The following is a 14,144-nucleotide window of genomic DNA, read 5'->3' on the forward strand; positions in this document are numbered from 1 at the left end:
AATAACATTCTCTCTTTGATTTCTTTCAGGTCCAAAGTTCACAAGGACTACCCTTTCCATGCAGAATACTGAAGATGCTTGTAACACAGCCTTCACTAGACCTCTGGTGTCTCATGTGCCTCTGCTCTAACTTTGAGCTGTCTAGTTAGCTAGTTTTCTTACTGCACATGCCCTGCTTCTGACAGCGAAGACACGGTATGTTTATCCCATTAAATTTGCTTGAATTCTTTTTTTTTTGAAGAAGGAAAAGAGTATTTTCTACAAAAGTAAATACGGGATGTGATAATTTTCTCCTTATTAGAAGGGAGGATTACTACTGAAGAGCCTAGGCAGAGCTGCTAAGCAGAAAACAAGGAGCGTTTACACCACCATTCAGTGATTGCCTTCAGTCTTGCATCAGCAGAAACCATATGTTGACAAACCACAAAAAAAAAAAAAACAAAACACAATTTCATCAGAAGTGTCCCATATTTTAAATAAAATTTGTTTTAAAATACAAAAAAAAACCATTATTGGCTGAAAGTCTTCTGTCTAGTGTAGGAAAACCCCCAAACCTTCCTACTCAGAGACACACAGAGAGGTCGGCTGCGGTCACCTGCGCTCCGGGGACACGGATCCTGCCTGGGACAACGAAGCCACGGAGCACATTCCCCTGCGGGCACCAGAAGGCAGCCAGCCCTCAGAGGAGACCCGCACTGTCCTCTCCCGGCCGGCCACCAGCCCCCGAGCTCCGGCCACAGCCCCCAGCGGTGCCGGGGGACATCTCACATGCCTCAAAACCCGGGTGTCTGCCCCCGCTGCTGGGGAGGCTCAGCCCCGCGGTGCTGTGCCCAAACTGCCAGCACCGTAGGACCTTCTCTCAAAATCTTCCACTTTCAATTAACAAATATATAGTCCAAGACCACGGCTCCGGTGGGAAACGCCGCTCTCGAAGTATCAAACCGGCCCGAGGCGGGCGGGAGGGGGCGCTGGGGCGGCCTCGGGGCGCCCCGGAGCCACCTGGGCACCCCCTGCACCCCCCGTCACGCAGGTGGTTCCCCCCCTCCCGTGACTTACCATAGCAACCGGCCGGGATCCCCATTGGTTGCCCCGCTCTGCTGCTGATTGGGCGGCCTTGCCATGGAGGCAGGACTTGAGCGTTGATTGGCTGCTAAGGAGGGGAAGGCCGAGCGCTACCAACAGCTGTGTGGGTGGGGGGTACCGCCCTCAGGAAGGGTAGTGCCGGTAGCCCTGAGGCGGACCCGGCCCGGCCGCTGTGGAAGCGCCGTGCAGGTGGTGTGTTGCCGAGTGGGGCCATGGCTACCTACGTGCGGCTGGGCGCCGCCGCCAAGGTGCCCCTCATGGGGCTCGGCACATGGAAGGTAACCGCGGCCAGCCCTCCCGCAACGCGGGCCGGGGTCGCCGCCGCCATGCCGCGGGCCTCTCGCTCCCGGCCGGGGTTGCCCTCTGGGTACGGTGGCACAGAAGGTCTCTCCCCGCCCGCGGCCCCAGCTCCCGCAGCGCTGCGGGGCTTTGCCCAGGACGAGCATCGCCGAGGCCTGGGCCGACGTCCTTCTGCGGGGCTGAGGCCCCCCCTTCCCGGCTGGCGGCTGCCGAGGGCTTCTCCTCTGGGTGGTGGTACGGAGGTGTGAGGAGTCCTCGGTCCGGCTCCGGAGAACGGCCCCGGTGCTGGGGCCTGGGCTCGGCCCCGGTGTTGGGCTGACAGGGGGTCGGGGTGACAGAGGGAGGGCTGTGAGCTCAGGAGCCTGGAGCTTGAGAAGCCTAAGAAAGCCATATGGAAAGGCTCTTCTTGAAGCCCCTCTATGTGTTATCTCCCCAAGGAGCAGCATGTGAGAAACCCAAATCAAAATATATCGTACCCTTTTCCCTTCAGTCCCCCCCGGGTAAAGTGGAAGCTGCAGTGATGGCTGCCATTGATGCTGGGTACCGTCACTTTGACTGTGCCTACGTGTACCAGAATGAGAAGGAAGTTGGGGAAGGGATCCAGCAGAAAATCAAGGAAGGTGTTGTGAAACGAGAAGACCTCTTCATTGTCAGTAAGGTAAGGATCTGATGGTTTTGGATCGTGGGCAGACCTGCTTTACCTGTGATGTTTTTACAGTAGGAAACTAAAGCAGTTTTATGCTGTAGCACCGGAGACACTCATAATGTAAATGAGATCACTCATGTTTCACTTCATCAGCACAGTGATACAGTTTGATTCTTCCCTGTCCACTGATAGCAATTTTGATTGTTGTCACCATTGGATAGGAAGAGAGAGTTCCCTGAGCTTTTAGCTTTTAGCAGGGAAAACAGTCACCCTTATGCTAACTGTCTGGTGGCAGCTTTCTTCAACAGTCAATCCAATAATACCAAAGGAAGTCAACATTCTGATTCCCTTCCCCCGAAAAAAAAAAATCTACTGAGAGCTTGAGCACCACAGCCCTGCTGTGGTCTGGCACTCTGCTGAGGAGACCCTGAAGTGCTGGGGGATGGATGAGGGGGAACCTGGCCCTGCATCTCATACCTGCAGACCAATCCTTGCAGAAGAAGGGGAGCAGGAAAAAGTAGAGTGCGCCAGATAGCACTGCTGATACAAGGTTACCGCTTCCCCACATTCTGTATGGAGAGTTAGGAAGGATATGCTGTGTCTGCACCCTGCTGTTATCTGGCACCCAGCTAAGAAGACCCAGAAGTGTTGGGGGTGGGTGAGAGGACACCTGCAGACCAACTGGGGCAGAAGCAGGGAAGCAGGAAAGAGCAGAGTGGGCCAGGTAGCACCAAGCAAGGTAGAAACCCGTGATGCAGGGGTCTGAGATCACTCCATGTAAAGGACTGATACAGAGGCGGAACCAGTTTGATAATGGCACCTCACAGGCCGCTAAAGCACAGCAGAGGGGACAAGCCTGGCAGTGGCTGGTACTTGTTCCAGCAGCTGGGCTCACAGTCCTGCCAAAGCAGTGTCTCTGCTGGGTGAGGAAGACGAGGTTCTGGGCACCTTGGGACAGTGTAATCTGCTCAGCACCTGTTCCACAGAAGGTGTGATTGGTGGGGTTGCTTTCTCTTGCTTATTAAGAAAAATGGGCTATTTAGCTGGATTCTGAAGTTACTTATTACCTTGGTAAAGGCTGGTGCCAACCATTTCTTTGTGGTTTTTTTGTATTTTCTTGGCTTTGCCTGCTAGGTTCAATGCAGGAGTTTTATGCATGGTCAGGAATGATATATGTCTTTGTTTAAAAGCCACCTATTGCAAAGGCAGACCCTGTGTAAAAGGGGGTAGCACAAATGATGCTCTAATGGAACCAGAGGACTTTGTCTGTTATGATCTTGCTCAAATACATGTGCTGCCACTGCAGATACTGAATTCAGTGCCGCGGGCCAGTCCCATCACAGAGCAAGCATCGTATGAGGAGCACCAGGATGGCCTCATTCTACATTGCCTTCCAAAGAAGATGGAGTATTTCTGTCCTGTGCAGGAGAGCACCTGAGAGCTTTAACCCAGGAGGTCATGATGTGCCTTGTTTTTTTTTCTCCAGTTATGGTGTACGTTTCATGATAAGCCTCTGGTGAAGGGAGCTTGCCAGAAGACTCTTGCTGACCTGAAACTGGATTACCTGGATCTCTACCTCGTGCACTGGCCTTTTGGTTTCAAGGTACAGGAACAACAATGCCCTTGGATTTGTTTCTTTTGTCTATGGCTTTTGGGGAGCTATATGGCTTTACAGCCCAACAGTTTCTGTGGCTGAGAAGTCATGTGTCTGTTGCATGTATCAGCAGTGCTCTGGTGCTCAGCTTTACTTTGGCCACGCGAGACAGGCTCTTGATCTTTGCCCCCGAGACTGCTGCTCGCATACCCCTTTGATCCTGGGAATGATGGTCTGAAAACTAGGGGCAGATCTGCCAGCGTAAGACAGGCTGCTCTCCCTTTCTCTTACAAATCGGTGTACGCTCATCTCAAAATTACCTCTTGCAGGAGCAGGGCTATAGTTTGCTGCCTGACAGACATTTTCCTTTGTGTGTTACAGAATCGCAGAGCAAGAGAAAATATTTCTGTTTTCCATTTTCTCTCTTTAATCACCAAGTCCTTCATACAGTACAGATTGAGCTGACCTTGCCTGTAGGAGCCTTAGTCTTGTTCTACTAAGACAGGAATTCAAAAGGTGAAACTCTTTCACAGATTAGTGGAGGAGTTGATGTCTGTTTGACTATTTCTAGTCTTAGCCTTTCCTTCCTGCTACAGATCAGTCTCCATCCTATCTGTTGCTTTTGAGATGCTCTTCTTTATTTCATACTCTATTTTAGCTTTATGTTAACAAAGTGGTGAAAATGAAACTGTCTTATGGTGATAGTGGCAAACAGCTGTTAAAAACAGTTCAGTCTTGGTATCTTTTCAAAACTCATACACAAAGGCTCTTCTGATTTTTCTAGTATTATCGGATTTACACTGAAGAACTGTCACTGCACATATCTTTTTTCATAACATCTGATCTTGCAGAGACCAAACCTATGCGTTCCCAAGTCCCCTGATGCCCTTCTGGAAAAAGAACAAACCAGTTCTTCCAAAGTGGGCACAAAAGAACAATACATGAAGTGAACATGTATAAGACTGGAGGCTGTAGTTCTGAGTGGTGTGTTTCCCTGTAGGTGTTTGGGCAAGTCATCACTTTGGGGGGTCCAGCAGAAAATCTTGTCTTTATGGGAATGGTCACTGGCAAAAATACCTTCAATTCCTCCTGCTCCTCAGGAAGGAATGACTGAACGTAGACAAGAATTAGTGTTCTTGCCTGCACTAGAAGTTTAATCTATCATGGTCGTGAGCTCTCATGGTATTAAGTGAACTTCTTAGCAGATTTTCAAGCATTTTCTTTGTCACTGACAGGCAGGAGAGGAGCTGTTTCCCACAGATGACAAAGGCATGTCAATACCCAGCAACACAGATATTCTACATACATGGGAGGTAAGTTCAGCCACAATGGAAGAATCATGTCTTCTGTCCTCGGCAGTGGTGTTAGCTTCAGCAGTCACAGAATGGCTCATGCATGTATGCAAAATTAGTTGGAAAGAATTCACAAAAGTATGCGGTAGCTCTTAAAAATGTGCATGCTTAGGCAAGCTATTATTCCTATTCACTGTGGATTAGCATCTCAAGTCACTGAGCTGCACAGTCACTTTCAGTGGAGCTGTAGATGAGACTGAGGTTAGAAAAAGTTATTTACTTGACCATAACTGTACAATTTTTCTTCACTGCAGTTCTTATGCAGTTTTTGAACTGCTCAAACAGATTTTGCAGAAATAAGACATTTGGGTTGTGATCTTGCCATCTTCCTAGGGCATAGCCCTCCGGTGCTGTCACAATGGTAGACTTAGAGTCTTCTTTTCCTTGTGTAACTCACTGAATTTCAATCTTAACAATGATTTGGGGCTTTGGTGTGACAGAAAACATGGCACAGATATTACCAGTATCCACTTTCCCCTTGAGAATCAAAAACTTGGCAAGTCCAAACAGTTATTTTGTGCTTCCCAGGAAGGAAAACAAGCCATCTCAGGAAGAATGTATTCAGGTCATGTCTTGTACACTGGATGCTGACTTTGCTCCTCTTTCTCTTAGGCCATGGAAGAGCTGGTGGATGCTGGCCTGGTAAAAGCCATTGGTATCTCCAACTTTAACCGTGGGCAGATTGAAAGAATCTTGAACAAGTCGGGACTGAAGCACAAGCCTGCAAATAACCAGGTAAGCTGCAAAGTGACTGCAGGTGAATAGTTTTCAGGGATTATAAAGATCTGGTTACAGTTGAATGAGCAGAGGAAAAAAGGGAGAACAAAGTAGACACAGCGTGTACTCTAAATCCTGCTCTGTGACTATTTCTCACAGAACGGAATATTTCCTTTTTTGTGTCACCTTGTTGAACCACTGTTTACAAGTTCTGGAGTATTTCCCTATGAAGCATTCTCTCTGGAGGATAAAGAATCCAGGCATGAGCTATCATTCTGACTGTAATCAATGACTTCTATAAAGCTTCTCAGAACACAATCCAAAAAGCACATGAGGACTCAGTATAAAAGTTGGTGCCCTATAGGATTATAGTCTTGTATTATCACCCAGACCACATGCAGGGTAGGATTAACACATCCTGTAATTAAGAAATTAAGATTCAGAAGAAAATCTCAAGAGCGTGGGAACACTATGGTAGTTCTACACAGTCTCTACTCTGTGTTGGCAGATCGAGTGTCATCCATACCTTTCCCAGGAAAAGCTTATCAACTATTGCCAATCCAAAGGGATCACTGTGACAGCATATTGTCCCCTTGGGCGCCCTGACAGGTAATTTCCAAGTGGGTTAGCGTGGTTTAAGTTGAAGCATTCAGACTAATTGAGTGAGTAATGGTGCAGGTGTGTGTGCACGCTTTTTCATTTTTTAAATACTCATACTACGTAGACTCTTTCTGCAGAGATTCTTTGCCATTTCTTCCTTTTTGTCTCTGCGTAGGGCTAAGCCAGAGAATCCTTCCCTTCTGGATGACCCCAAGATCAAAGAGATTGCAGCCAAGCACAACAAAACCCCAGCACAGGTACGTAGGTGCCAGACAGCGAGTACCCCTTCCTGTAGCACGGCCATTAAGGAAACATGGTGTGAAGAGAGAGTACAGCCTCTGACAGCATTCCCTGTGAACTGTGGTGCTCTTCTGTGGTGTGAAGTAGCAATGCAGGTTGTCTACTACGTGGCCTGCAAGGTATACTTGAAGAAGCTCTTTGGCCCTCAGACAAAAAAAGATTCTTGACCCATCTTCAGATGTCATTTATGTCCTCTTGCAGAGAATGAAAGCTTTGCATAGACGGCTGAAAGTCCTGGTGGAAAGAAAAGGAATTGACTGTCACAAAGCTGGACGGGAGAGGAGGCCTTCCATATAGGCCTGCACCACTTCCCTCTTTGCTCTCTAGGAAGCGCTACCTAAGCCACATGAGCAGGAATGGTTTGAAATGCAGCTCTGCAGAAGCAGGTGTATTTCAGGGAAAACAGCTGTTGGAACAGGCTCTGCTTTCTCCAGAGCAGGAGTCATCCTCTCTCTGATTCGCTGGTCTGTTCTTGCAGGTTCTCCTTCGCTTCCAGATCCAGAGAAATGTCATTGCAATTCCCAAGTCTGTGACACCACAGCGCATTGTGGAGAACTTCAAGGTGAGTGATTACGAGTGGGCTGGGTGCTGCTCTTCAGGGATGTCATGCCTTCCCCCTGCAGAGCAAGCAGTGATCCTTTCTTACCCTTCCCAAGTCCTCTTCAGGCAAGAGGACTGGGCTTTTTCTCCCTCTCTGGAAGCTAGGGTTGCAATGGAAACTACAGTTGGAGAAAAAAGAGCGAGCTCCTGGAAACAGTATGATGATAACCTTATCAGTCATCTTGCGTACTGTCTCCTGTTCTGTGACTTGTGGGATGAGGTGGTGGGCAGGGCTTGTTTGGAGTCCAAATGCAGTAACATTCCTCAAAATACAGAGTAAGCAATGTTAAGGGAAGAGTCCTGGTGTCAATAAACCACATTGCTCCTCCTGACTGTAAACTTAGGGGTTTTTTCTGATATTGGACATCAAGATTTCAGGAGTAACATAGCTGCATTCATTGAAATATGAAAGTTTTCCAGATGTTTCTTTTGAATTTGAGAGAAATATGTCTTCCACAAATAGAGGCGTTCTGCAACACTAAGTGCTCACTAAACACCTTGGAACAGCTGGCACATGTAACTGCAACTGATGATCTCTTTTGTTTCTTCCCTCTGCCAGCGATTTTCTTCCCTTGAAAATCCAAAGAGACTTCTTTTCCTTTTTTGTCTCATGAAGCCATCATTTCTAATCAACACTCTTTCTGATGTGAACTTGTTCTTTAATCTTGTGAATCTTGCTTCTGACTTGATTTGTTCAAAGAAGTGATTTCCAGCTGTTTTTCTTAGGTGTTTGACTTTGAATTGACTAAAGAGGAGATGTCAAACCTTCTCAGCTTAAACAGAAACTGGAGGATCTGTGAAATGGTCACGTAAGTGACAGCTGGTTTCCTTCAAACTCTTATATTTTCAATAATCTTTATTCTAATCTCACAGTTACTGGTATAGGGTATATTTTGAAATCTGAAATAATTTGAGGGATGAAGCATCTGTTATTTAACATCTTAGTGAAGTTATATTTTCACTTTATTATTGACTAAAGGAGAAGTCATACTATGTACTCATTGTGCATCCTTTCTCTGGGAAACTGTGCGTCTGGAACTCCAAAAAGGGACTTCTAGTTAATAACTTTGGCTATGTCCATATTGAATAAATGAACATTAGGCAGTTCTAAACTTACAGTAATTTTTTTCTGTGAGTTATTAAAAACTGGTATCAGCTCTTACATAAGTGATTGGGGGAGGGAATGACCATCTGAAGTGCAGTACGAAGAATGAATGCTTGCAGATGCGCACTTGGGAAGCCTACAGCCAGACAAGAAGCCTTGGCTGAAAGGCCACAGGAACTGCCTTTTTTTTTTTTTTCTATAAGCAATGTGAACTTTAACTCTTTATCTAGGAAGTAACTTGGTCCTAGCACTGTTCAGTGCCTGAATAATAGGAAAAAACTTGAATTTGTTGGTCATGTGTGCCATTTCTATACTAATAAGTCTCTTAAACTCATTCTACAGTTACACAGTTCATAGCCTCCCTTGAATGCTCCTTTATATACCCAGTGTAGTTCTATATAGCATTTATTTCAGACTTGAGAGTAATCTTTCCTCTTTGATTTCCTTCAGGTGCAAAAATCTCAAGGAATACCCTTTCAATGCAGAATACTGAAGACAGTTTTATCCTGCCCTCCTGCAGGCGTCTGGGGTCTAATAAGCTTCTATCATTGTCTGGAGTTGTCCACTATGTAGCTTGCACCCTGTATTTCTCCTGTCAGCAAAGGCATAGTATATGTATTCAGTGACTTTGGTTTGGGTTTTTCTTCTTTGGTGGAAGGAAATAGTAAAATTTTTCTAAAGAACAAAATATGGGCTATAATAATTCTCTACTCATTAGATGAGTGTCTCTGCATGGCTGAAATTAGCAAAGAAACAAGAAGAATGAATTAACGACTGATTTATATTTTTTTATTTTATCTTCTGTCTTGCATGGACACTACTTAAGGCTGCAAGCTAAGGGTATGTGAGCACAGGAGAAAGATCCATCCTGAAAGAACAAACTACATAATCACTGCCTGAAGAGTCAACAATTAGCTTTACTTCTAGAGCGTAGTCCAAAACTTTCTTGGAAAGAAGAATAAATGGGAGAAATGTCCAGACCTACAGATGCATACCAACTCATACTGGGCCTTATTTCAGTTGCATTCTTTTACGGGCTGAAGCTGGACAGAGATTAGTGTTCAATTTCATTCTTATCCAAAATAAAAAATGTTTAGATTACTGCTGGTTTAGAAGTTCTATTCTAATGTGAAAAATTTACAAATCAAGCCACTTGCATCAACAATGCCATTGGAAACCACCATCCATATTCAATTTTAAATGATGTCACAGGAGCATTAAGGTCTTGTCTTGATCAAAAGTTGAATAACTTGTTACAGTAAGCTTTGGTTGACATCACTGCTGCTGAGAACAGTTGAGTATGACAAGCCTTAGTATGGATTGTGGATCAACAAGCAACAGGAGACCAACACCTGAAACTGCTGAAAAGCTGTACAGTGGTGTTACTGTGGAGTGATTTGGTTGGTAGCCTGTGCTGACATCTGGCTATAAAAACCCGGAGTAACAGAGACTGGGGGGAGAGGGGAGACTGCATCGAGCAGGTCTGATACTACATGGAAATAGAGGGTGCAAGGTGGAATTGTTAGTACTGAGCTGCTGCCCAGAGCTTGACTCTGAGGTGACTGGAGCAAGCGTCATGTTCCTTCTAGGCTGTGCTGACTCACTGGCACAGGTCTCTATTACATACAACTGTGTGTGTGTGAGTAAAGCTTTCCCTGATAAAGCCTATCCGTCAGGGTGGAAGAGCCTTGTTGGGCAGTGCTGGGATAGGTAGGAGGTGTTGCAACAGCATGGCACTTCGTGGGTCCATAACTGCAATGTGCCTTGTACTGGTGGACGCAGGGTCTCTGCAGTACAACTACTGCGCTCTGGTCTAAAATATCCACACCAGATTGAGCTGTAGAGTCTGACAAAAACATATGAAGTTTGAGTTGTATCTTGAGCAACTGGGTGGTCCAGAAACTTCCTTGAGAAGGTGCTGATTAACAAAAAACTGCTTTTGTAAAAGTTAATAGTATTAGGACCCACTGATGACTGACGTATTGCTTATGCCATCCTAACTTCTATCATAATTTAGTGTGCAACAAGTGCATACAAGCTTAAGCTACTTACATTGTACATCATTAGTTTGTAAGTATGAGTGCATGGATGAAAGATGTTGGACAGATGACAGAAAGGCTGAGAGGTCGATGCTCACGGGAGCATCAAGATTTTGTCTTAATCAGGAGCAGAATAAGTGGATATAATGAACCATGGCTGAGCAGCCAGTGCAGCAATGGGCTGTTCCTCCCTTGGTCCTCTTGGTGAATCCAGCTTAGCAGTGTCACGTTGCCTGGTGCTCCCTTATCCCATGACGAATGCAAAAAGAACTTAGCCCTTTTTATGTGATTAAAAAAACCCCAGAGCTTTTGTTTTCAAATGAGGTGCGAACAAAACTTGTACTGCTGGCATGAGTATTATGGTTACGAGAGAGACAGGACAATGGACCTCAGATACATTACAGCTTCAAGTGTTGTTAGTACTTATTCTCACTCATTCCAACAGGAGAAAAACACAACATGCAAATATTCTGCTCAGTACACTTATATACAGAGATCATATAAGCTATTCTAAAATATATATATATATGTCCCTACAATATATCTAATATGCTTTTCAAAGGGAGGTTATACATTCTTTTGGAAGTTTTGGTTGGAAGTATTTGTAACATACAACCTCAAGATGAGGGGGAAAAATATTATGAAAGAGGTATTGGAGCACAAATCTTAATGCTAAACCAAAAAAAAAAAAAAATCAGAATTTACAAGGGGCAGGATTTTCCCTTTTGGTTTTTTGGTGTGTTTGTGGGTTGTGTGGGTTTTATTTTTAAACACATTTCCGTAGTTGAAACACCGAACTGGCCATACTTGTCCTTTACTCCCTGATCACGTGCAGCAGTCTCTCTGGGGGAATTCATCTCACCTAACTTTAGGTGTCCACAGTGTAGGCACAAGCACCCACCTTGGGGCCAACCTCCCAGCTCCAGTCACAGCCAAGAGATGTTTGGGCAAAGCAAGGCAGCAGCTTTCAGCGTGATTCATTATGCCCAGGGCCAGGGCTGCTCTGGCGCATCTTGTTCTTTAGGCTCTCCAGACCTAATGCACCCTCTCCTCCTGCGATCAGAGGTGAAGTCACCTGCACGTGATCCCTCCCTGGGACAATTCCCACCAATAAAGCGACATGGTGCTTTTCCCTACAGGCAGAGGGCAGCCAGCTCTCAGAGGAGACTTAAATTTCTCTCATTGCTGGCTAGGAGCAAACCAGGCAGCCCTCCTACTGGTAAAGAATTGTTTCCACTGGGACCTAACCCGTTTGATCATTTTGGGTCTTGTTCTTCTTAGATGCCAAACACTGCTCATCTCATGAAGCTATGATTTTTGGTGAATTAGAATTACTATGTGCAAATGTCAACACAACAGACCTGAAAGGTGCTACAATAAGCGTAGAGTTTAGTGCACACAGATCAAATCAGACCCTTCCTCACTCACACAGTTCCTCAACTCATCATCAAGCACACAGTTTTCAATATTTCCCAGGCTAGCTGGCATCCACTGATTCATGCAGTACTTCTTCCCCAGAGGCTCTACCATCACCTGACAATCCCAGCCGTGCCTTCGGGACAGAGAAACAACTGACAGCCCCCTGTCTTGGCATGATCTGGGGAAAGTCTCACACCAACAGGCACAAACAGCAACACAAAATGCCAACCTTCTGCCCAAAATCCTCTGATAAAAGACCAAGACATCCCTCATTCAAGAAACCATTGGGGAAAACCAAGCACCCACCTTCACAGGAGAACATGAGTTCACAGAGGAAGCAACACAAAAATCTCAGAAGAAAATGAGAGGAAGGACAAATTGGATTTCTCAGCTGTGCTCTCCACCAAGTCTCATCATCTGCCATCACACGCTCTACCCTGCTCATTGCCACAGGAATGCAAGACGTTGAAACCTCTCCCCGTAAAGACACACTCAGAAGAATGAGAACAAACCCTGCTGAGTTTTCTCCTCTCTGTTATAGGAGACACCGTTTTACTGGCCAAACAGACGGGCTTTGCAAGCTTTCACAGACTTGCAGAGCATGTCTCTGATGGCACCAGTTCACCTTGGTGTTGCTCCAGTACAAAATCTGACTGATTCTGGTAGTTCCTACATGAAGACCTCCAACATCTGGAGTCAAAGCGTGACACTGTTGATCCTAATAAACCGTCAGCACACCACCACTAGCTCGAGCATCCAGGAAATACAAAGGAGAACAGAAGCAAACTGGTACTTCAGCTTGTCTCCAGGCTGCCGTGAAAAGGCAAATCACTGGCATGGCTCAACATCTTATTTTGAAAAAAAAAAAAAGAAAAAAATTGTGAAATGCATATTGCATAAAATTTAGCAGTCATCAGCAAAAAGAGGAGTACCTACTAACAGCACAGATGATCATTCTGATGTTTCAAAATAGGGTGACTTCTCTGGAGGGAGAGAGTCTTTGTCAGGACAAGTCTCCACATGACTTCCACTAATAATTAAGGCAAAGGCAGAGGTCAGGTATGGAAATCCATCCTCTTCGAGCCCAGCTAACCATGTAATACACCTCCCAAACACTACTCACTTTGTGCGCCAGCTCTGCACCTCCGTTAACTTTAGCTCCGGTCCCTCGCCCACCGTCATCAGCACGCAATAGGAATGTCCACCAGACACAAAGCCATGGCTGACACAGGGAGGAGCTTTCCTGCAGCTCTGCAGATGGCCTGCATCTGTTTCCCTGAACCAATGGAGGGACAGTCGGAAGGAAAAAAGGAAATGTGAAAACCTCCCGACTGGGAAGGCAGCAGGCCTCTTGTGCAAACAGCTTGCATGTTGTTAGCAAGCATGTTGTTGATAGCAAAATACTGTCAACAGAACTGAGGCACAGGCTTAGGCTGATCACAATCTTTCCGTTGATTTCACTGACCCCTGAACCAAACCCCAAGCAGTCTGAGCATACTCAGAGCAGATTTACAGAGAAGGAATCCAGAAAAAAAAAAAAAAAAAAGGCAAACACTGCATTATATAACTGATATAACTGTTGCGTGATACAACTGAAACGTCACATCCTGCTGACGGCTGGTGGTGCTGACAAAAAACAGGAGGGAAGATTAAAGAGGCAACTGATTACCTTGTCTGCCCTCAGGTAAATGAAGCAAAAAGTACAAAGCTACAAAGCAGCTGGGCATCTGCTGTGGGAAGTGCACCCAGAGAAAAATGCGCTATTATACTCCCAAATAATGCTTGCACGTGAATAAATCCTCCAAGCATGAGCAAGCAGCAAAGCTTCCCAAGTGGCCTTAATATAACATCCTGGACCACCTACTGGATCCTGCAAGTAGTTTTTTGTCGTTTTTTTCCACTGGGCTGTGACCACTTCAACAAAACAACATGCTCTTATTGCAAAATTTCAAATGTAATGTAATTGTACCATAAAATTACAGACCATTTATCTCTACACTTTTATTCTGAAATATGTCCTGCACCTCCCTGAAAATAGAGGGACGATGTGATTATCATGACACTCATAAAAACTCACTATTCTTCTGCAACAAACGAAAAATATTAAAAGAAACTTCTCCCAACATTAAAAATAACACTCTTCTTTAAAATCACTGCTGTCTAAATTACTCCTACAAAGCAGATCACTTTTCCTCACCTGTTATTGCAAGTGTAAGCTACGTTCCTCCCACCTTTACAGGGGCACTGAAGGCTGAAAGCTCCCAAATCCACAGAGGCCACTCACACTCTGGGAGCTCTAACGGAACCTGGGCCACCACCGCTGTCGTGGGGACACGCTGCTCTGGCCGGAGGGCTCAGAGCCCTTCCTCGGCCCGAGGCTCACAACCGC

General features: G+C 45.6%; 1 protein-coding gene across 1 annotated transcript; it reads left to right on the top strand.

The window, feature by feature from the left end:
* The first annotated feature begins 1,199 nt into the window (after positions 1-1,199).
* Positions 1,200-9,398, top strand: LOC128908490 (aldo-keto reductase family 1 member B1-like). The gene is made up of 10 exons (XM_054198803.1): positions 1,200-1,361; positions 1,874-2,041; positions 3,516-3,632; positions 4,859-4,936; positions 5,588-5,710; positions 6,201-6,301; positions 6,468-6,549; positions 7,071-7,154; positions 7,919-8,001; positions 8,748-9,398. Exons 1-10 carry the CDS (start codon positions 1,296-1,298, stop codon positions 8,788-8,790), a joined length of 945 nt encoding a protein of 314 aa, XP_054054778.1. The 5' UTR covers positions 1,200-1,295; the 3' UTR covers positions 8,791-9,398.
* The last annotated feature ends 4,746 nt before the right edge of the window (positions 9,399-14,144 follow it).

Source organism: Rissa tridactyla, chromosome 1, assembly GCF_028500815.1.
Source record: "Rissa tridactyla isolate bRisTri1 chromosome 1, bRisTri1.patW.cur.20221130, whole genome shotgun sequence".
Lineage (NCBI taxonomy): Eukaryota > Metazoa > Chordata > Aves > Charadriiformes > Laridae > Rissa > Rissa tridactyla.